At 47.5% G+C, this 21,226-nt stretch overlaps 2 protein-coding genes across 5 annotated transcripts; both read left to right on the top strand.

Annotated features, from left to right (window-relative positions):
- The first annotated feature begins 2,010 nt into the window (after window positions 1-2,010).
- On the top strand, window positions 2,011-17,045 carry SFPQ (splicing factor proline and glutamine rich). 4 transcript variants are annotated; one of them, XR_014856335.1, is made up of 13 exons: window positions 2,011-2,756; window positions 3,269-3,457; window positions 3,552-3,853; window positions 3,965-4,060; window positions 5,340-5,536; window positions 5,825-5,909; window positions 6,204-6,321; window positions 6,540-6,588; window positions 6,668-6,789; window positions 9,408-12,568; window positions 15,705-15,749; window positions 16,046-16,122; window positions 16,967-17,045. XR_014856335.1 is itself a non-coding variant. In XM_085081551.1 (11 exons), exons 1-10 carry the CDS (start codon window positions 2,133-2,135, stop codon window positions 15,723-15,725), a joined length of 1,803 nt encoding a protein of 600 aa, XP_084937677.1. In that variant the 5' UTR covers window positions 2,011-2,132; the 3' UTR covers window positions 15,726-15,749; window positions 16,046-17,045. The 4 variants fall into 4 exon arrangements, 1 of the variants encoding a protein (XP_084937677.1); XR_014856336.1 differs by lacking the exon at window positions 9,408-12,568; XR_014856334.1 differs by having other exon boundaries at window positions 9,408-15,749.
- Window positions 17,046-19,199: 2,154 nt separating this feature from the next.
- TMEM35B (transmembrane protein 35B) lies at window positions 19,200-20,646 on the top strand. The gene is made up of 3 exons (XM_085081553.1): window positions 19,200-19,353; window positions 19,893-20,073; window positions 20,165-20,646. Exons 1-3 carry the CDS (start codon window positions 19,246-19,248, stop codon window positions 20,293-20,295), a joined length of 420 nt encoding a protein of 139 aa, XP_084937679.1. The 5' UTR covers window positions 19,200-19,245; the 3' UTR covers window positions 20,296-20,646.
- The last annotated feature ends 580 nt before the right edge of the window (window positions 20,647-21,226 follow it).

Raw genomic sequence — 21,226 nt, 5'->3', positions numbered from 1 at the left:
CCTGGCCTCTTCTAGATCTGCAGAAATTCAAAGCTATTTTATGGACTTCAGGTAAGTTCTACAGATTTTTGTTGTACAGATTTTTTGTAGAGTCATAGAATCACATAGAGGAGAATTATACTCTTTATTTCTTTTGAAAAATGATAAAACATTAGTAGCTCCCCAAAACACAGTTCACTTATACTTAGGACGCAACAGAGGCAAAACCAACCCTTTTCCACTTGATATTATTTCTTTCCAGAAGAGACAGAACCAGATGTGACAGTGAGGCGGTGCCAGTTGTTTGTGTGTGATAAGAGCCAGTCCCAAATTTGTTCTTGCAGTGATTTAACCTCTGAGACACCTCGTGGTGGAAACACTCACTGCCGGTAGCAGGGCCACGGCCAGAATCCATTTTAAAACAACTTGGAGTTTACATCCTGCAGCGCTTGGAAGTGGCTGAAGTCCCACAGGCAGTACAACAGTGATTCGGGGCCAGGATCAATCTGTGGCTCCTTTTCATTTAAAATATATAAAGCCGCAGGGAAATTTGTTTTGTTGCTCTCCTGTGAGGAAAGGCTGGGAGAATTTGGATTGTTCAGCCTGGAGAAAAGAAGGGTTTGGGAAGAACAAATTCTTTTCAGTATCTGAAGGAGCTGACAGAAAAGACAGAGACAATTTACAAGAGCCTGGAGCGACAGGACAAAGACAAATGGATTCCTAACTGCCAGAGGGCAGGGTGAGATGGATATTGGGAAGAAATCCTTCCCTGTGGAGGTGAGGAGGTCCTGGCACAGGTTGCCTAGAGAAGCTGTGGCTGCCCCTAGATCCCTGGAAGTGTCCAAGGCCAGGCTGGACAGGACTTGGAGGAACCTGAGATAATGAAAGGTGTTCCTGCTCATGGCAGGGCGTGAAATGGAATGGGCTTTAATGTCCCTCTCATCCCAAACTATTCTGTGATTCAGTGAAGAGTGAAACTGGCCTTTGACTTCCCCAGGGTATCAGAAATATTTATGAGAGTGATGTTTTATCACAGCATTGCCACAGTTCCAGGTCTGTGCAATTAACACGGGACTTCCCCTTGAGTTTCATGCGGGGTTTTTTTTTTTTTTTTTACATGAAACTGAATGTTAGACATCGCTGGGAACTTGAGAGGGGGATGGACTGAAATAGTGGTGAAGGTAAGGTATAAAAACGTCCTGCTGGTATCACGTTGTGACTTCCTCGTGGCCCTGCTCTAGGGGACGCTACAGAGATGGAATGTGCTTTTAGCCTGTTTGCTGTAATGGAACATGGAATATCGGGACTGTAACCGCTATGGACTTTGTACAGCTGCTTTATTTTTTTACCTCAGAATGCGCTGTGTACATTTTGGGGAATTGGAGAATCGCTTTTTTTCGGCACCAAGACGTGTCCTGCATTCTTAGGGCGTCTGGAAACGTGGATCGCTGTTTTATTTTTATTTCAGGGTTTTATTTTTGGTGCTTCCTTGCCCGACTTTTCACACAGAACAGAGTGAACGTGACCCCCATGTTGGCGCGGGGTTCCACGACCACCCTTGAATGCCTAAATCGAACATTTTTTATCTCAGATTGGGTTTCAAAGCAGAAGCGATGGCTCCGGCTGCACTGAAGCAGCGCACTCGAAGTGAAAATACGTTTATTTGACATTTTTCTAACCGCAACCGGAGCTGAGGGTGCCCTGAGGCGCCGCGCAGCCGAGGGCGGGCCGTGCCTCCGCATGACTGACAGCCCAGCCAGCCAATCACCACCCGCGCTCCCGCCGTGACTTCGCCTCCCGCCGCTCAAACTGCCCAATCAGCACACGGGGGGTTAACGGACCGGCCCGTGCCAACGTCGGCGGTCAAACGCGCCAATGGACAGAGGGCAGGCTGGTTACCAATGAGATCAAAGAGTTACAGGAATTTCGTCACACTATTGGTAATTTCTTTTGTCAGTCACCGGCGTCGGCTCCAGGAGTTGGCTGGTGGGGCGGAGGGGGCTTTCCGGGGGCGGGGACACTATATTAGGGGCGGACAAAGGCGGCGGCGAGGCCGTCCAGCTCGCCGCCATTTTGCGCAGCGGGCGCTGAGCAGCAGTAGCCGTCGCGGCCGGAGCTCTCACCTCCTCTCCGCCTCTTCCCTCCGCTTCACCATGTCGCGGGATCGCTTCCGTAGCCGTGGCGGCGGTGGTGGCGGCTTTCACCGGCGCGGCGGCGGTGGCGGTCGCGGCGGCCCCAACCATGATTTCCGCTCGCCGCCGCCCGGCATGGGCATGGGACAGAACCGCGGCCCGATGCCGGGCGGCCCGCAAGGCCCGGGGGGCCCGCCGGGAGGAGGCCCGAAGCCCGAACCGCCGAAGCCGCCCACGTCCACCTCTGCTCCGCCTTCTTCATCCTCCTCAGCCTCCGCCACCACAGCGGGACCCACCGGCAGCCAGGCGGGAGCGCCTCCATCCTCTGCGCTGCCCGCGGGGCAGCAGCCACAGCAGCAGCCGCCGGTGTCGGCTCCCTCCTCGTCTCCCTCCGGCCCACAGCCGCAATCCAAGCCCAGCCCCAGCCCGACGCCGGCCGGCGGCCCTAAGAAAGGACAAGGACAATCTCCCGGCGGCGGCCCCAAGGGGCCGGGCGGCCCGCAGCAGGGGCCGCACAAGGGCGGCCCGGGGCACCGCGGCGGGCCGGGCGGGGAGCCGCGGGGCCGTGGGCAGCAGCACCAGGGTCAGCAGAGCCTCGGGGCTCAGCAGGGCTCGGGAGAAAGGAGCGAGAAGCTGTCGGACGAGGTGAGTCACGGCCCCCCCCACACCTCCCTCAGGCACAAGATGGCGGCGGCTCCGCGCGCCCGCGCCGCCATCTTGAGGGGAGGAGCGGGAGGGAGGTGGCGGCGGCTCGGCGGGATCGAGCGGTCCCCGCTGTCCGGGCGGTCCCGGGGCTGCGCTGTGGGTCCGTCGCGTTGTCTGGGGCTGCGGTTTGGGTTCCCTCGAAGTGCCTCTCGCGGTGGCACGGGGCTACGATTTGCATCCCCTCGCGGTGCCCCCGGCGGTCCCGGAGCTGCGGTTTGGGTCTCTTCGCGATGCCATGCGTTGATGGTTTGGGTCCCCTCGCGGTGCCCCCGGCGGTTGCCGGGCTGCGGCTTGGGTCTCTTTGCTGTGCCACGGGACTGTGGTTTGGGTCCCCTCGTGGTGCCCCTGGCGGTCCCGGCGCTGCGGTTTAGGTCCCACGGGGATCCTCAGGGCTTCCTGCAGCTCGGTGTGCAGCACACAGTGACGGCTCGAACTGGTCTGATTCTTTGTAGGGGTTTAAAGCGAACCTCTCTCTCCTGAGGCGGCCCGGGGAGAAGACGTACACACAGCGCTGCCGGTTGTTTGTTGGGAATTTGCCTGCAGATATCACAGATGAAGACTTTAAAAGACTGTTTGCCAAATACGGGGAGCCGGGAGAGGTTTTTATCAACAAGGGCAAAGGCTTTGGATTCATTAAATTGGTAGGCATTCGTGTTGTATGTTCATCCGTTTCATTCTCGCGATGTGGTGATGTACAGCTTAGTTTTCTAAAACTGGGTTTTAAACTTCCCCCAGGAATCTAGAGCTCTTGCAGAAATCGCAAAGGCAGAGTTGGACGATACCCCCATGAGGGGCCGACAGCTCCGCGTTCGCTTTGCCACACACGCCGCTGCCCTGTCGGTGCGGAACCTCTCACCCTACGTGTCCAACGAGTTGCTCGAGGAAGCTTTTTCCCAGTTCGGTCCGGTGGAAAGAGCTGTTGTGATTGTAGATGATCGAGGTAGATCAACAGGAAAAGGCATTGTTGAGTTTGCATCAAAGCCAGCTGCAAGGAAAGCATTTGAACGGTGTACTGAGGGGGTGTTTTTGTTGACAACGTAAGTATTTTGCTAGGATTTTTTAGTTTTAAGCTGAATACAGATTCTAGGATTCTAGTATTTGAGAATGGCGGTTCTTACAGGGGAGTAAAATGAGTATTTTCTGTTCAGCACTCCCAGGCCAGTTATTGTGGAACCGTTGGAACAACTGGATGATGAAGATGGTCTTCCAGAAAAGCTTGCTCAGAAGAATCCGATGTATCAAAAGTAGGCACTGTGTTTTGATATAAAGAGGGTATCAATGAAGCTTTAAGCAGTATTGTCCCTGGCATTAAGGAAGATGGAAAAATTTTGAGAAACAGGCTTTAGGCTTTCAGTTGTATTTCTAGTTCTTGGGGGGTTTTTTCTTCGTAGTTTAAAGTAACATGATTTGTTTAGTGTATTCACCAATTGTTACACAAGTAGTTTTCTACATTGTATTACAAAGAAATTGCAGCTCAACAGATGGTTTTGGTGTGTGTAGAAACTTGAGAAATCGGACTTGAACTGTTTCATGCTATTGTTAAAAGCTGTCATTGCCCTTAAGGCATGTCTTGGGTTGATGATCCCATGGGGAACGTGAAGATTTACATTCATGGGTTGAAATGAGAAAGAAAAATTTTAACTCATTCCATGATTAGTATAAATTTGTTGCATGTGGATTTGCCTTATGAGCTGGCTACTGGCGTAAAGGAAGTCTAGACAAGTATTAAAGAGTCAAGAATAATCTTTCCCAAGACAGCAGTTTTGTGTTAAAATCTCTGTATTAAACCTCTATATTTGTAGGGGTTTTATATTTTCCCAGCTCACAAAAGGGAGTGCAGGAGGGGAGATCCAGTCAGTCTGGTTTGGCTCAGAAAGTGTTCAGAATTCCTTGCTTTGATGAAAAATTGTAAGTGGTTTAGAGGCGGCTTTGAGAAGAATGTGGATTAGTACAGTTCTCCAAAATGTTTAAATACTTCATATTGCTAATGGAAAGCTTTTGAACTTGGTAGTTTTGTTCCATTAATTACGGAATTTTAAACACCAGGTGTTTATATGACAGAACAAACTGTTGGCCCTCAGGCATTTTGAGAACTGTTTTAGTGAAAGCTAAGGCTGTTACTTGCCTTTGACAGAGTGCTTTTGCACTGGAAAAATTCACCTCGGTTGGGCCTGCTTGGGCAAAGACCTGTCTTGTGTGAGGATTTTGCACCTGGAATTCTCAGCAGTGAAGTGTCTAAAGACAGTTAAAAACGAGATAAATGAGCAGTAAAATTCTGAAGATTTGCTTGGATGGGATAGTGCAGGAGTCTCCATCTTTGCTGTGATATTTATTTTTATCAAGTGCTGTTGTCATAAGTGTGGAAGATGCAGCACGTCATCACAGCCAATTCTGTATCCCATGGTTGTCAGGTATTCTCAGAGTGCCCTTGATGTTCCCTGATAATTCAGTTATTTTGCTTGTGATCTTGTATTGACATTGGGTTTCCAGGTTTGCCTACTCTGAGCGTCTTCCTTTCTGCAGGGAAAGAGAGACTCCTCCCCGTTTTGCTCAGCCTGGCAGTTTTGAATTTGAATATTCCCAGAGATGGAAATCTTTAGATGAAATGGAAAAACAGCAGAGAGAGCAAGTGGCAAAAAATATGAAAGATGCCAAAGACAAACTTGAAAGTGAGATGGAAGATGCTTATCATGAGCATCAGGCAAATCTCTTGCGTCAAGGTAATTGGTTCTGAATTCTTAGTATTTTCTTGCTTTAAATGCTGTTTTAAATATATGGCTGTTGATGGTTTAGTGAGTAAATTTATACTTCTGATTATGAATTTGAGAATTTCAGAGTTAGAAAAAGAGGAACTGGTAGTTTCATGATATTGGTAAGATGATATTGGTGGGATATTGGTAAGAACAGTGACACTGGCAGGTACTTCTCTGTCACCTGAGGTGGATCTAATTCAGATATTAAAATGTGACATTTTGTGAAAAAGCTGCTCACAGGCTTTATTCCTGCAGACCTCATGAGGCGCCAGGAGGAGCTGAGACGTATGGAAGAACTCCATAATCAGGAAATGCAGAAACGCAAGGAAATTCAGCTGAGGTTAGTTCGGCTTTCATGGGATTTTATTAAAAGTTACGTTTATGCTTTTTTTTTTCAATTACTTATATATGAAAGTTTTTATTTTTCAAGAAACATCATTGCTGCTTCAGTTTGTGTTTGCGAAATTGAACTGCTGTGTAAGTTTTTTCTCAAATATTTTAGCATCATGGAGTATGGGTTTTTTTGCTTAAGTGTAATCATTCAGTGCCTTGATAATTGCTGGAGCAAGTGATGTTGGTGTGTGTTCAATGTGCTCCACTCCTGGGATTTAACAGTCTGCTTTGGGGTGACCAGGCAGGAGGAGGAGCGTCGCCGGCGGGAGGAGGAGATGATGATCCGTCAGCGGGAGATGGAAGAACAAATGAGAAGACAGAGGGAAGAGAATTATAGTAGAATGGGTTACATGGATCCAGTAAGTGACATCACGGCGGGTTTGGGATGTGTTACCACGTTCAGGAGTTGTGTTGATGTATTTTCAAGGTCGCTGTGTTTTGCTTCCTTTGGGTTGGCTACTGCACTGTGTTTGTGTAGGGGCAGTGGCAGTAGTTGGCCGTAAATGTGTTTTGTCTCCAGCAAAGTCTGGATTTTGGTGGTTAATTATCCAAATTAAGAGTTGTTTCTTCTATGCAGAGGGAGCGAGACATGAGAATGGGTGGTGCTGCTACAATGAACATGGGAGGTAAAGAATCTTTAAATAATTACTTCATGTGGGTAGCTTGGAAATTGTCAGAATATGATTATATATTTCTCTTCCTTAGATCCTTATGCTTCAGCAGCCCAGAAATTCCCACCTCTGGGAGGTGGTGGCGGCATAGGTTATGAAGCTAATCCAGGAGTTGGCCAAGCAGCCATGAGTGGTTCTATGATGGGAAGTGACATGGTAACGTATCCTGTGGTGGCTTTAGCTTAGCACAAGGGAATTGTTGTGGTTGGGAATGAGTTCTCCAGTGTTCGGATGGTTGTGGAAATGTCACTGTTAACTGCTGACTCTCTTGTCAGGTGTTTAACACAGGACAGCGTGGCAGTGTGTAGCACTAGAGTAGTTTGTAACCTTTATGGTAGCTTACACACTCAGAAATTGTTTGTAAGTGAATTCAAATGTGCTCTTAAGCATATTTGCAATTAACTGACCTCATTGGACTTTGGAAATTCTGCGTCACTGTTAGGCTTGGAAGGATTTTTTATGAATTCTAGAGAATCTGACAAATATCATCAAAATACGTAATTTGGTAGCTTTTAAGTAATTTGATGTTCTGTACTGATGGACAAGAGAGATTTTTTTGTTCTCCTTCCCAATATGTAACACTGTTTGTTTTGGCCCTTCCAAGCCTAGGTAGGCTGGATGCATGTTGGTCTGGGTATGCTGTTCAGTCCAAAATCTGCGCTCAGGTCTGTTTCAGCAGCAGATTAATTTAAGTAATCATTGGTAAACAGCATAGCCCTTAGTCTGTGCTGATGTTGCTGTAGAAGAGCAGAAATGCTGGTTTTTAGCTTCAGGCATGTTCCAGCTATCCTGGACTGTAGCCATTTGTGGTTCCTGTCTCCCAAAGGAATGATAGCCTGGTCTGTTTCCCTGTGTTGGGCATGACACAAAGGTAGAGCCTGTTAAAGCTACAGCATATCTCCTGTTCTGAGGTATGTTTCCAAACCATCCTATTTTTGGCACACTACATGTGTGACTGGGCTTGGAGCCTGCTTGGTGTTCCTACACTGAGGCACCACGGATGCATACGACAGAAGTGCTTAATGGGCAGGATGGAAATCTGTTGGTTTATGTGGCGATACCAGTGTGCTTTCACCCTCCCAAAGGGGTGTACACATGTAGCACAAGCTGAACGAAATGATTTTTGGGTGGGTTTCGGCCTCTGGCTTAATGTGCAGAGCTACCATAGTAGCTTGTCAGATATCTTCTGTTTTATCTTTTTGGGGAACCGTATCTTTGGAATGGTAACTTCACAGAGCATCATTGATTCAGCAGACAGTGCTGTTGGCCTTAAGGTATCTCAATAACCTACTGATATCTAAGCAGTTCCTGAGCTTCCTGTGAGCAGTTAGGCAGTGTGTGGTGGATACTATGTACATTTTTCTCCTGAAAATCATGGTACAGGTGCATGTTGAACTTGTGCAATACCTGAAATGTGATCTGGTCAAACAAAGGGTGTGACAGTGAGGTGGATTAAGTGCCTGGAGTTTCTTAGGCTGGGGATCTCTGCCACACAATGCTGTCACAGTTCCTGGGCTGATACCTTTAAACAGAACTGGAGATGAGCTGAAGCTGCCATGAATTAGGCAGTAATAACCTAAATAATATTTGTGAAACTCCTTTCTTGGAAGGATTGATACTGACTTTCAGAAGTCAGGAGCTCCGAAGTGTGCATTCTCAGTTACAGATATTTTTTGTAACAAACCACCTACCATTGTTCTGTGACTCGGTAGTGGGAATCTTGGTTGAAATGAAAATTTAAAGCTCTCTTTGACCTCATAATGTGTCAGTTCTGTAGGTTGAATGCTGATCACACCTACTAATACAGTAACTAAATGAAGTACATGCAACTAGAGGTACTAGTAAATAGACCTGAAGTCTGCTTTATTGCAGAGTAACTTAGATGTTACATCTTGGTGTGAAACCTTTCAATGCTGTGAAGTTGTGAATTTTCCAAGAGTTTGTGGTGAAGGTGGGGCGGGAAGGGAGATACTGCCTGGATGCACACAACCCTCTGTGCATAGCTCTAACTGGAAACACTGAGTGCTTGGAACACGTTTTGCATCTGATGCAGCACCAGCAGCTCCGGAGTACGTGGGGTTTGAACGAGTGCCAGTCTTTGCTCGAGCAGTTGCGTTGGTTAGGTAAAGCACTGGTCAGTAGCTTTTTTCACTTTTTTTTTTTCTTCTTGCAATGCAGTAGTGCTCACAATGAGTTTTGGTACTGCCAAAGGCCTCTGCAGTTTAGTCAGCAGACCGTAGTCTTAACCCCATCTTGAAAAGCACATGGTCTCTAGACAGCACATGCCAGTCCTGGTGAGTAGGCATTCTGTTACATGTGATGAATGTCAGCTCCTGCTTCAGCCAACTGGAGCTGCAGTCTCTCATTAGGCTTATTTGGAAATGACAGTGATGTAATCTGAGCTTTTACTGCACTAAAGGTGAGAAGTTTGCAAGCTACTTGCATTAACTTGGTTGAAAATTTTGCTAGAGCTCATTTGGAAAAGTTGTTAATTCACATCTGCACTAATGCTTACATTTCTAGCACTGCAGGGAGGATCTGTTCTTTGTAACAGATGTATGAGAATGCATCAAGTGGGAACATACCTCAAGGCATGTGTTACAATAAACTAATTTTTAAATTACCCTTTTTTCCTTTCTATGTTCCCGGTACCTGTGGATCGGCTCAATGGTGATTGTATCGACGAACCTTGACTACGGAACCTTCTAAAAATATATACTTAACACACATGGACATCAACTACTTATAATGAACTGTTAATTCTGTTCCAATAGCGTCCTGAACGCTTTGGGCAGGGAGGTGCGGGGCCCGTGGGTGGCCAGGGTCCTAGAGGAATGGGGCCTGGAACACCAGCAGGATATGGTAGAGGGAGAGAAGAATATGAAGCCCCAAACAAAAAGCCCCGATTTTAGATGTGACCTGTAGTTTCATTCCAGTTTGTTTTTGTCTGTCTTGTTTAGACACCAACTTCTTAATTCTTGCATTTTAGTAAGAAAGCTACGTTTTTATGGATGTTAGAAACTTACTGACCTAATATTTGTAAGTGGTCTGTTTGGGCGAGTACAATTTAATTATGTAATGCAGTGTTTCAAAATCAAATTTAGCTGTTTTTTTGATGTATAACGTCCCTAACTTGATGGCAGTGTACCTTGTGCCACTGAATTCCCAAAGTGTACCAACCTTTTTTTTACTGTGCTTCAAATAAATAGAAAACTAAATGTAGTAACTCTTCTTGCCAGTCGTGGTTAAACAAAGGAGGCCTAATACCACACCTGCCACAGTAACCCGAGAGCCTCAAGCTGAGGTCGGACTAGAGACCAGGGTGTGGAACTGCAATGAAGAGTGAAATCTCTTCCCACAGTGCCTCTCTAGCCAAAGATTGGGTTAAATTGTAGCCAAACTTTGCAGTAGGTGCAGATTTTTTTGAGCAGTAATTGTGCTGCAATAAGGAAGCAAACGGAAATCTTAGAAGTGCTGTAAGATACATTATTTAAAGCTTCACTGCAAGCAGTGCAGTAATTAATTCCATATTTTAGCTATGGATGGTGGGATGGTAGCACTTACCACCCTGGCAGTTAACTGCTTGGAATCTTGCAAAGACTTTAAGCAGAAGACCTAGCAATGGTTATTTTAAAATAAATTCATAGAATGCCTTGTATTGGCTGACTTCCTAACTAAAGGATTGTTAATGTGATATTTATATGCTCTTAAGCTGTTTTGAGATTACAGGATCTGGCCTTGCTCCATATTGTACACCTGCCTGAAATTGCTTGGCAAAAAGACCAGAAGTGTTACTCGAGTGATTAAGGTTAACTTGCTTATGTCCTCATGCTAACAGTGGACTAATTTGCCTAGTTCAGAATACAATCATTTGTATTATGGGGACTGCAGGAACTATTCTTAAATCGTGTAGCTGGTGGGCAAATCCTAAAATCCTGTATGTAAAATACAGCAATCAGCTTGCTTGCATGATGGTTATCGCTCTTTTATTATTGATGTTTGGAGATAATGCTTCAAAAGTAGTATCTGAATCTGGAGTTCTAAGAGTTAATACTACACAGTGCAAATAAACTCCCTTTAAGGTTCTTTTTGTAGAAGATCTGATGAATTCGTTAGTTTGCTGTTCATTTTATTAAGCCCCAGAAGAATTTCAAAGCATTCTGGACTCATTGGTAAGGTAGTTGCTTTGCTTGTTTTTACACTGTACCAGGTGAGCTGGGAACTTGACTTCCCAGCGTCAAATACCTCAGTGTTAATGCAGGATACATCAACCTGCTTGGCACAGAGTAGGTAAATGTAGCTTGGCTGTACCTTCACATGATCCCCAACTACCAGAGTTCTGTGAATAGCTTTAATCTTCCCAACATCTTTCCATTCCTTGTGCTAAGCATTGGCTAATTCTAAATTTCCTGCTAAATTTTCCCTGTGGTTAAAACGTGTCAGATTGCAGTATTTTAGGGCGCAGATGTCTGATCCCTCTTGAAGTACTGTTACCCCTTAAATGACAAAATAGCAAGTTGGGAAATGCTGATACTGACTTGGAACATGAAGCTCACTAAAGAGTGATTCAGCTTGTTTGGTGAATGCTTTTTGTTTACCCAGAAAAGTTTGGGGGTTGATAACATGCTACAACAATGAATTGCTCTTGAGGAAATTCCAAATTAGCAGTTCCTAAACTGCAGACCAAGTATTTGGGAGTTACTTGTATTGGATAGTTCACAAATGAGCAGTATCAATGCAATTTGCATTATTGAAGCGGTTTTAAACAATATCTTTTCTGGAGGGTGTTCATGGGACACCCACAAAAGGTGAAGGTGTCCGAGGTGGGGAATTCTGAACGTGAACATTAAATTAATTTTTTCAGTTTATTTTTCAGATTACATGTCATTCTTTATTAAAAGAGATGCTGGTGCATATCCTAAAGTATGTTCTTTTGTAGTTCTGTAACTTGGAAGAGTGAAGGATGCTGCTGTCCTTGTACCTTTACAGAGCTTGTCTTTGGGTACCCCTGTTTTGTATGTAAGCTACCGTTGCTAGGTGTTAAAATAGCTGAGTTGCAAAACCATGATCAGTAAATATATTGAAAGATTTGGCAGTTTTCAAAACATCTGAAAGTTTGGTTAAATCTGGCTTTGTTGTAGCTGCATAAGCAGAATTTCTAAAACAAATTCTGCTTTGAGTTGCATGTACTAAACAGGCATATGATGAACTAGCCAACTTCTTTTCAAGACCTTTTAAAGATGGTGTCTTAAAAGCTGGCAAACGTCAACTTTAAAATCTGATAAAAGTTACTAAATGTGGGAGGCGAGAAAGTGACGTTCCTTTGATCTGTTCCTATGAGGTTTTGGACTTTTCATTAACTCAGATTTATATAATTGAATCTTTAAAACCATTCAGAAAAGTGCTTTTCTGGTCAGACCTGTTTTTGGATGGTCTGGATCCGATAACATTTTTGTACTGGACTTGGAGGACATTGGCTGTTGCAATTTAGCTTGTTTTATCAAAATTAAGCCCATTTTGACACTTGGAGCTCTAAAAACTGCAGCAAGTAGAAACTGGTATCGTTATACATATGTCTTCAAACTTTCTCAGAAATGAATACAGAATAATCTTACCTTCTGGTGTAGATACATTACACTAATCATTTATACAGCTGATGAGAAACTGAAACTGCTTTTGAGATTTTGTGGTATTTTTGTGGTAGACAAATTCTTGGCTTCTCCTTGGCAACCATTTACTGTGGCAGCAAGTTCTTGCTGGAGTTTGAGACTGCAATTTACACTTAAAACTAGTGGCCTGCTACATAACTGCACTTAGCCAGCATTTCTGCAGTTCATAACTGTGAGGAACGTAGTACCACAAATGGCAATGGACATTAGGACCCGGATGTAGTATTCCTGCTTGCTCCAAGATTCTCATTGCCGACTGCGTACAGGTAGGTAACAAGCAATATAATATAACTTGGTGACTTTCTATGTAATCTTACACTGTGGGTATTCTGACATCACACTTCTGACTGTGGAATTACAGTGCAGCACTCCATACCTGTACGCTGAGCTTGCATCAAAGCTGTGTGGTTTTCGGTTTTAAGCTTTTGTCTCATTCAGAGACAAGAAGTAACTTACTGTGGTTCTTAGATGAGGATTTCCAGACCCGATTCCTCTGTACATACGACTTGGCTTGGGTGGATTTTTCTTAGTTCCGATGTAACGAAGATATTCTTATATGAGCATGGTGGGGAAGAGGGAATGTGATCTTTAACTTACTTGACTAGTTGATGAGGTGCTCTCAGTGCCTAGAAAAGAACGTGTTTAAATTTTCTGTAGTGATGAAGTGGCCCATCTGCAGCTCATCCCTGTGTAGAGTCTTGGCTTGGTGGGAATGTGTTAGTAATCACTGCTCTTGCCTCGTGTGTGCTACGTGAGAGTCACCTCAGACTACGTGTACAAGCAGCTCTGAGACTGATCTGAAATATTTTTGAGGACATAAATGAGTGCTTGATTGAATATCCCTGTGAGTTTCGTAGAGCTTATTGGACATTGCAGTTGTCTTAATTTTAACCTTTGATTGACAAGCCTGATGCATTCCTTCGCTTTAATTGACAGTGATGAGATTCTGTACTTCTGCTTCGTAGATTCATCTTGGTAGTGTAATGTATAATTTAATTTTTCATCAGTCTTGGGATGTAATTCTAAACTCTTCACTACTAGAACTTCTGACTATGGTGTTCCAGGATTAACATGCTTACGTTGCCAGACATCCAGACATGCTGATCTCCAGCTCTTTTGCATTAGCTCTTGAACCTGAATTTCAAGGTCTCTTGTTCCATCAAATGATCTGGCTCTTGTCTGATACTCAGTTTATTTCACAGGTGTTGTAATGTGTTTTCCCTTGTTCTGCAAAGTTCTGCTTTGCATACTTGTTTCTGGTCACTTCTATTATCACTTCTGGACCCTTCTTTGTTACCTTGCAGGCAGGACTCCTGCTGGTGAACAGGGATCTGCTCGACAACCTTGCCCTCCACTGAAGCCACCTTTTCAAGTTCCACTGAGCTCCTGAAGTAGCAGCTGCAGCATAAGATAACGACAACAGGTCTTTGGTTACACCCCAGCAAGTGTAGCCTGTGACCCCAGCTGGTCACACAGTGATACCTTGTCACAAAGTCAGTTTGGCTTTTCATGATGGTTCACCTTTACCTGTGACTAGAATCCGTTTTGTGGTGGCTTATCTTTGCCTGGGACTGGGATCCAGTAGCAAACCTGCTGGCAGCCAGTGTGCTCTCAGGTAGCAGAACTGAATTAGTGATCTTAAACCATTGCTCAGATCTGACTTAAGTTTTTCCAGTGTGCTTTGGATACTTGACCTGCAGGAATGTTACGATGGGGTTATTGGCACATCTGGCTCATTCTATGTACTTGAACTAAGCAGGGTTTTGACACTCTTGGAGCAAGCAATCTGTGATTGAACCATGGGGCTCAGACCATCTCTGGCTGCAGTAATGAAACTTGGTGTGGTAGCAAACTTAGTCATGTCTGCTCTAAGTCAGTCTGTAACAAGTGGGTACAAGAAGTGACATTCAAGTGCTTGCATTGTGTTTCATCTTGGTTTTATCTGTGTGTGAAATACACGTTTTCTCAAAAGCTTACCTGAAGCTCAGAAGTGTGGTGTCAGAATACATCTGCGTACTGCTAGGCCCTCCGAGCAGAGCCTGGTGCTGGCAGGAGAGCACAGCACAGCGTGGATGGGGCTTTATTGTAACATTAAGCATACAAAGTGTTGATTTGCTTGCAGTTCTCCCCATAGCTAAACACTGAGGCCTGTGAGTAGTTTTAGGACTGGAGCAGTAATGGGGTTGCATGTCTCTGTTAATCATTGCCAGCTGCAGTGACATGATCAGGAAGGCCAGTGTTCTGTTCCATTATGTTCAATGAGGCTGAGCATGTTGGGAAGGATGCATCCAAGTATGCTGCTCTGGGGAATCACTTGGCTTCTTCCACTACTAGCAAGTTTGGAATCAGCTAATTAGCTTCAGATTTTTTTCACTCTTCATACCAGCTAGTGGGGCTGTTAAATAGCTGCTGCCTGGAAAAGGAAAAAAGGGAGGATTGGCCTTCTCCCACCTGTGTCATTGCTGCTAGGTAATGATTGACACGTTAGGACTTGGCTGTGCAATCCCGCAGTGGTCTGTGAACACCCCATCTCTATAAATGTTGCTTCTGAACACCAGTACTGAAGAGCTAACTGGGGAGGGCTGGGAGGAGTGTGGCTAGCAGGGAATCTGCAGTTTTCAAAGGATGCACAAAGATATAGTATCCCTTATGCATGGTGTTTGTTGCTATGGCAGAGAAAACAAAACGTGCATAACTCCTGCTCCCAAGGGCTGTGAGGAAACCCGGGTGGTGGGTTGGAGACTAAGCCTGAAGTTGTCCCTGCCTGGTCAGATCATGCTGTGCCCATGGTGGGATCTGTCTCCCAGCTGGAGCTCTCCAGAGTCTTGGACCACATCCCCAGCTCTCACCACTGCAGGCTGGCCTCAGCTATAGTAAAGGGGGGATCTTGAGGAGGGGGAGGAACCTTGCTGAGGATAAAAGCAGTGACAGTGCCAACCTCTAGTGTCTGCCTTTGGCTTCTGAAGCACTTTTAGGGCTAGAGAACCCGAGGGCTCCAAGAGGCCAGGGACGGTGCACTCCCTCAGGAAGGGGAATAGAGCACTGCTGCAGGGGACAAACAGGGTCATAGAGTTGAAGTAGCTGACAAAATTAATGCCTTCACATAAGGGATAGTATACCTCTGGCTGCAATCAAACCTCACTGTGCTCAGACTGGGGTTATGGTTTGTGCTCAGGGTGCAGTTCTTCAGGCATCTGCCTGCATATTCCTTCAGCTCTTGATGAGTCTTTAGGCTAGCCTATTTCTGCCCCTTACTCTTCCACGTAATAGTTTGGAATAATTGATAAGATCCCCCTCATAACTAATCAGTCCATGTATGTTAAAACCTTGTTTTTAAGTTAGTTTTGAAATGGTCACGATTTGCTGTATATGACTCTAATAACTTCAGTTGTTATCCTTTAGGTGAAGATGAAAGCTGAGTGACACCGGAGTGCTCATCCATGGGAAGTAAGTATCACTTTTTTGTCTTGCATGGGTGAAATAATAAAGGTTTCTGGACATTTGGTGTGTTCTGTCACAGAGCACCTTTGAATTGGGAAACACTCAGATGTTGGAATGAGTGACTACATTAAATGTGTAGGGTAGAACTTAGTCCCTTCTGTCACACTGTGGGCTTGAGCACCCTGACTCCATCTGGGCTTGATATCTTGACAGCAGCGGCTAAAAATACCTTTCTAGACGTGGGATTGTACAAAAGATTTCAAAATCACTGCAGGTATAATAGCTTGGGAATATTTTTCCAGTTGAGGAGTCGAGCATGAGCACATCCAGCACGGTGCCCAGTGGTGTGTGTGGAGGGACCAAGAGAACAGGTGGACAAGTAAGTAGTTTGTGTCTTTACACTGCTATGAGGGCTTGGTAGCCCATCACCATGTACTGATTTATGTAATTCCTGCCTGAAACGTGATTAATCTCAATTTTATATAAACTTTCTGAATTGTGCTTTTGTAGAGCCAAAACCTAACCGTTGTTTGAAGCTTTTCAGCCCTGCAGCGGCAAATAAATTCTGTCCTTTACATGCTGCAGGTGGTCAAACAAGAAACGACTGTTCCTGCACTCAGGCTGCAGTTGGTGATTGTCAGTCTGGGAAAAAGAGAATAGAGCAGCTGCTTCTCAGATGTTAATTCAACTAAACCTTGTTAAAAAGCTATTTTGCTGAAATACTTTTAACATTGAATTAAAAAAATAACCTGGTAGATAAAGCAGCATGTGCAGGGGCACAGCACATAGCAGTTTAGGGGAATAAACCAACTTGCAGAGCTGGAATTAATGACATTTTCCCTCTAATTTGCCACTAAACTACAAGGGGAAACTTCAGATATTTAAAATCTTGTTTGAGGAGCAACATGCTGATTACCTTAACGTGGGAGTCCCAGGTGAGTAACAGTAGACCTGTAAGGTGTGAAGCCAGTGGGATTCAGTCAGTGAACTCCTATTGAATCCTGTGTGGTTTGTCACTGCTGCTCCTTGCTCTGGGGTAGGAAAACACGCAAAGCCATTTCTGGTCTTAGAAATACATGAATTCTGTTCATTTAATCTCAAATCTGATGTGAGTACTTGAGTATATTTGGCTGGCCCATGGCCTGGATTCTGAATGGTGATTCCATGTTATATAGTTTCTACTGTTTTCTTTCTTAATCTAATTGTGTGCTTTGCACTTGCAGAAAAAGAAGTCTGAGTGCAGTGAAGAGGAACCAGGAACATACAGCTCTTAAAAATAAAATATTTAAATATTTTTATAAATGACTTGTGTTTTATTCCAGAGGCTATTCAGTGAGTAAGCAGTCTGTCAGTGTTGAGTGTTATGGCTGGGTCTGAGCAACATGAATTTCTGGAAATTTCACTCATTCCTTACACACATTTCGAGTGTTGCATAGTTTTGTGTTGTAGAATTCCAAATGTTTACCTGTGCCTGGTTGGTTTTTAAGAGCTTTCTTGGTGGTAACTGTAGTAATTAAGCCTGAGATACTAAAGTTAAGAGTTCTGTAGAAGCTAGAACAGTGCTGGGTTGAGCTCTTGCAGCACGAATTGCCATGGTTCATGTTGCTTCACTTGATGCTTTGGCAGCTGTACTGTGCACATACGTGGTTCATGCTGTCATTCATTAAATATAATCCTTTGTTTAAATACCAAGCTGTTTAATATGTTGAAATACACCAGTGGTGGCTCTGCTCATTGTAGCAGGGTTTCCTCCTGCAGCGGCACAAAGAGTCATGAACATATGGCTGGGACCTTCTTTGCCAGATTAGAAACATGAAAAATTAATTTCATGTGGCAAAGTGGTATGAAATGCTTGAGAGGGGTCTGAATGCCTGGGACTGCTCGTGGCAGGGAGTGTTGGTGCTGTACAAGGAGCTGCTGCTGTTCTCACTCTCAGGCAATGGGGCGCTGGGTGAGGGCAGTCTGAGGTGTTTCACTCTGATTTGATGACTTTGTGCTATTGTCTGGATCCTGAAAAGGCTTCAGTGAGGTTTGTGGCTCTTCAGTAGCTGCCCTGCAGGGGCTGGGGTTCAGTGTCTTTGTCTTTACAGCAGCTGCAGCTTGTGCAGCCTTTTTTCTTGAGATTCTGTTATTTTCCATTGACTTGTCCTCATTTCCACTATTGCAGCACTAGCTGCTTCCTATGTGAAACTGTTCCAGCATTCCATGTGCTGCACTTCACCTCCTCAACTCCCTGCTATGAGCAAACCACAGCCTGTATCCTGTAGGGAGGGGAGGGGTTTCTGTGCTGCTGCTGTCGGCTGTTATTATCTGGGGTGTCCTCTGGCTGCTGAGAGAACAACACCTCGTTCTACCAAACAGCTCATTAAGTAGCTTCTGTAATTAATAAAATTATTAATCACCTGAGAGAGCAGGTAAGCTTGAACAATAGCCTGGGAGCAGTGATGGCTGCCCTGATGCCACAGCCCTGCTTCTCTCCCTTTTTCAGGGTTTGGTCTTGATTTTTAATTCCTTTTCTACCACGGAGCTTTCCAAGCTATGAAGGCTCTGAGCCTGCTTGGCCTGTTGCTGTCTGTCATTCCATGGAGTGCCAACCCGAGCTCCAAATCATGGTGAGCAGCTGAAGCATCATGTGCTGCCAGGAGTAAAAATAGTGTCACTGCCCTGGGCCCTGTCCAAGCACTGCCTGTGGCAGCCCCTGCGAGGTGGTGGCTGAGCTGGGGTTGGTGCAGGTCCAGGCTGGCTGTGCTCTCCGTGCCCCAGAGTGCTTCCTCGTGTCTGGAAAACACTTCGGGCTCTCATGCTTTATTGGCATTAAAAAAATATTTCCACTTGAGTTACACAAACGTCAGCGCCTGCGGCTCCCCTGGGCCCTGCTCTCGCCAATCCCGGGCTGCCTTTGCTGAGAGGCTCGGCCAGTGCGGCGGCTGAGCAGCGCAGGCGGTGACGCACAGGCCTGGGGAGCGTGGCCGCCTCCGTCACCCCAAAGCAGCCTCCCTGGGGCCAGAGCATCCTCGCTGCTGCCTCCTCAACCAGCTCCTGCCTGCTCGCTGGACCTGTGGCTAGCACTGCCTGCGCCCTGCCTGATCTGCGCTCCCCGCAGCCCCTTGCAGCCCAAGCCAGCAGGTGTTGCCCGTAGATCGCACCTGTTCATAGAGCCCACAAAGGGCTGTGTTTGGAGGGGGTTTCCCCTTTCTCCTCCAGCTCTGTTTTGGTGGGAGGATGGTGCTGCTGGCGGGGGGGTGTCACAGCTTGGGGGTGACGCTGCGCATGAGAGCACTCGGTGCCCCGGCAGCACCCAAAGGCTGGGGGGTCCGTGTCCGTGCGGGGCCGGAGCTGGGCCGGGCTGAACTGGGCAGGGAACGGAACGGGGCCGGGCTGGGAACGGGGCCGGGCCGGGCTGGGAGCTGGGCTGGGCCAGGCTGGGAGCTGGGCTGGGCCGGGTTGGGAACGGGGCCGGGCCGCTCCGCCCCGCTCCGCCCCCGGGCCCGCCCGTCCCGCCATGGCGGCGGCCTTCACCGCCCTCCGTGTCCTGCTTGGGCTCTTCTTCTCCCTCACGGGCGTCCTGAAGGTGTCGGACTGGCTCTCTGCCGACCTGCACCGGCACATGGTGAGCGCGGCCTCGAGGGGAGCAGGGCCGAGCCCGGGGGGAAGGAGCAAACTGCGGGCAGCGGTGCAAAGAGCACTTGGGCGTGCAGGGCTGCGCTCCGGGGGCAAAGTGCAGGTTGGGCTGCAGGGCTGAGCTCCAGGGGGAATGTGCAGGGCTGACCCTGTTGGGGTGTAGGACTGAGCCTTGGGTGAGACTGAGCAAGCTGGGGGTACAAGGGTTCAGGGTGGAGCACTTTGCTGTGAGTCAGCCAGAGTCCCTTGGAATGCAGGGCTGATCCCTCCGGGGTGCAGGGTTGAGTCACTTGGGGTGCAGGACTGATCCCCCTGGGGAGAATGGGCAGACTGGGCTGCTGGGCTGTGGGGCCAAGCACTTTGGGGTGCAGGGCTGATCCCCCTGGGGAGAATGAGCAGATTGGGGTGCTGGGCTGTGGGGCCAAGCACTTTGGGGTCCAGAGCTGATCCCCTTGGGGCGCAGAGCAGAGCAGACCCACTGGAGGAGCTATATCCCCCAGCCCCTCGCTCCCCTCCCACCCTTCCCAGGCATCGGAGTTCGTGCGCTTCGCCAAGGTGTTTCCCCTGAAGGAGCTGGGGTTCGTGCCGGAGCCAGGCAGCTACCTGGTGGCCGTGGGCTGGCTGGAGGTGGTGGCCGGGCTACTGCTGGCATTTGGGCCCCAGCTGCTGCAAGAGATCAGCAACTTCATCCTCAGCGTCGTCATGATTGGTGAGAACCAACAGGTACCCCCTGCCCTTTGTGGGGTCTTGGGACACCCTTGGCCGGGGACTCCCATTCCCATGCTCTGCTCCTCTCCCAGGTGCCATCTACACGCTGCTGGCGCTGCGGGAGCCGCTGGCCATGTGTGCCCCAGCCACCCTCTGCCTTGGCCTCCTCCTGCTGCTCAACATCCGTGGGTACCCAGCCACCCCCCGGCCCAAATTCGAGTGACCAGAGGTGGGAAGGAAGGATGGCTCGGCTGATGGGAAGCAATGCCTTTATGGTGTTTTCAGGGACGGCATTGCATCCGGCAGGGTAACTTGGTGCTGAGACAGTGTGTCCTCTCCTGCCTCTGCCAGTGACTCTGGTGCTGGTTGTCCCCACGCTGCGGGACCTGGGCTGGTGCTGAGGGATGGTGGCCGTTGGCACCACTGTGACACTGCCGTGGCACTGCGCCGGCAACTCTGTTGCTAAACTTGCACAAGGTGTCCGGCTCTTCCCAGCAATTGGCCACACTGAGCAGGGGCTGGCTCTGCTCTCTTGGGGGCTTTCAAATTTTGGAATAAAACCTCTTGTTTTTCATGTTTTGCCTCCCTGTTTATTTTTGTCTCCCCCACCATGCTGAGCCTCAGGGGCAAAGGGGATGTCCTGGGGCTGGGGGCCTCAGTTTCTGGGGACAGTGCCTGGAAACAAGGCCTGGGGACATGTGGGAGCTGGCAAGGGAGCTGGTGTAGGGGCAGAGGGACAGTGGGAAGAATCCATCTGGGGTGGCACCCCATACTTCCGGAGAGACCTGAACTACCTTGTCCCAAATGAACACCCACAAATTGCAGGGCCACACAAAGCAGCAAGTCAGATGCTCACAGAGCTTGGGGAAGCCTGTAGGGCTGCTCCCCCTAAAACCAGCTTTGAAGCCAACAAAAGCACAAAGAGCCAGGAGGAGGCAGATTCCTGCTTTGATGCCTTTGGGGCATCCCTCTTTTCCCCAGCTGCCGGGTGCAGAAACTTGACCCTCTGCTGCTTTCATCCAGGCGTGGGTGGGAGAAAGGCCCTGGGAAATGGTTTTAGATGTGGCTGGGGGCACGCAGGGGGTCGGCCAGGCCAGTGCTGGCCACCCCCACATGCTCCCAGCCCCGTCAGCCGGCGCTGGGGATCTTAGGGT

The sequence above is a fragment of the Lichenostomus cassidix genome, chromosome 23 (genome assembly GCF_008360975.1).
Source record: "Lichenostomus cassidix isolate B80296 chromosome 23, HeHo_3.0, whole genome shotgun sequence".
Taxonomy (NCBI): domain Eukaryota; kingdom Metazoa; phylum Chordata; class Aves; order Passeriformes; family Meliphagidae; genus Lichenostomus; species Lichenostomus cassidix.
The sequence above is the reverse complement of the archived record's forward strand: the minus strand, read 5'-3'. Positions and strand labels throughout refer to the sequence as shown.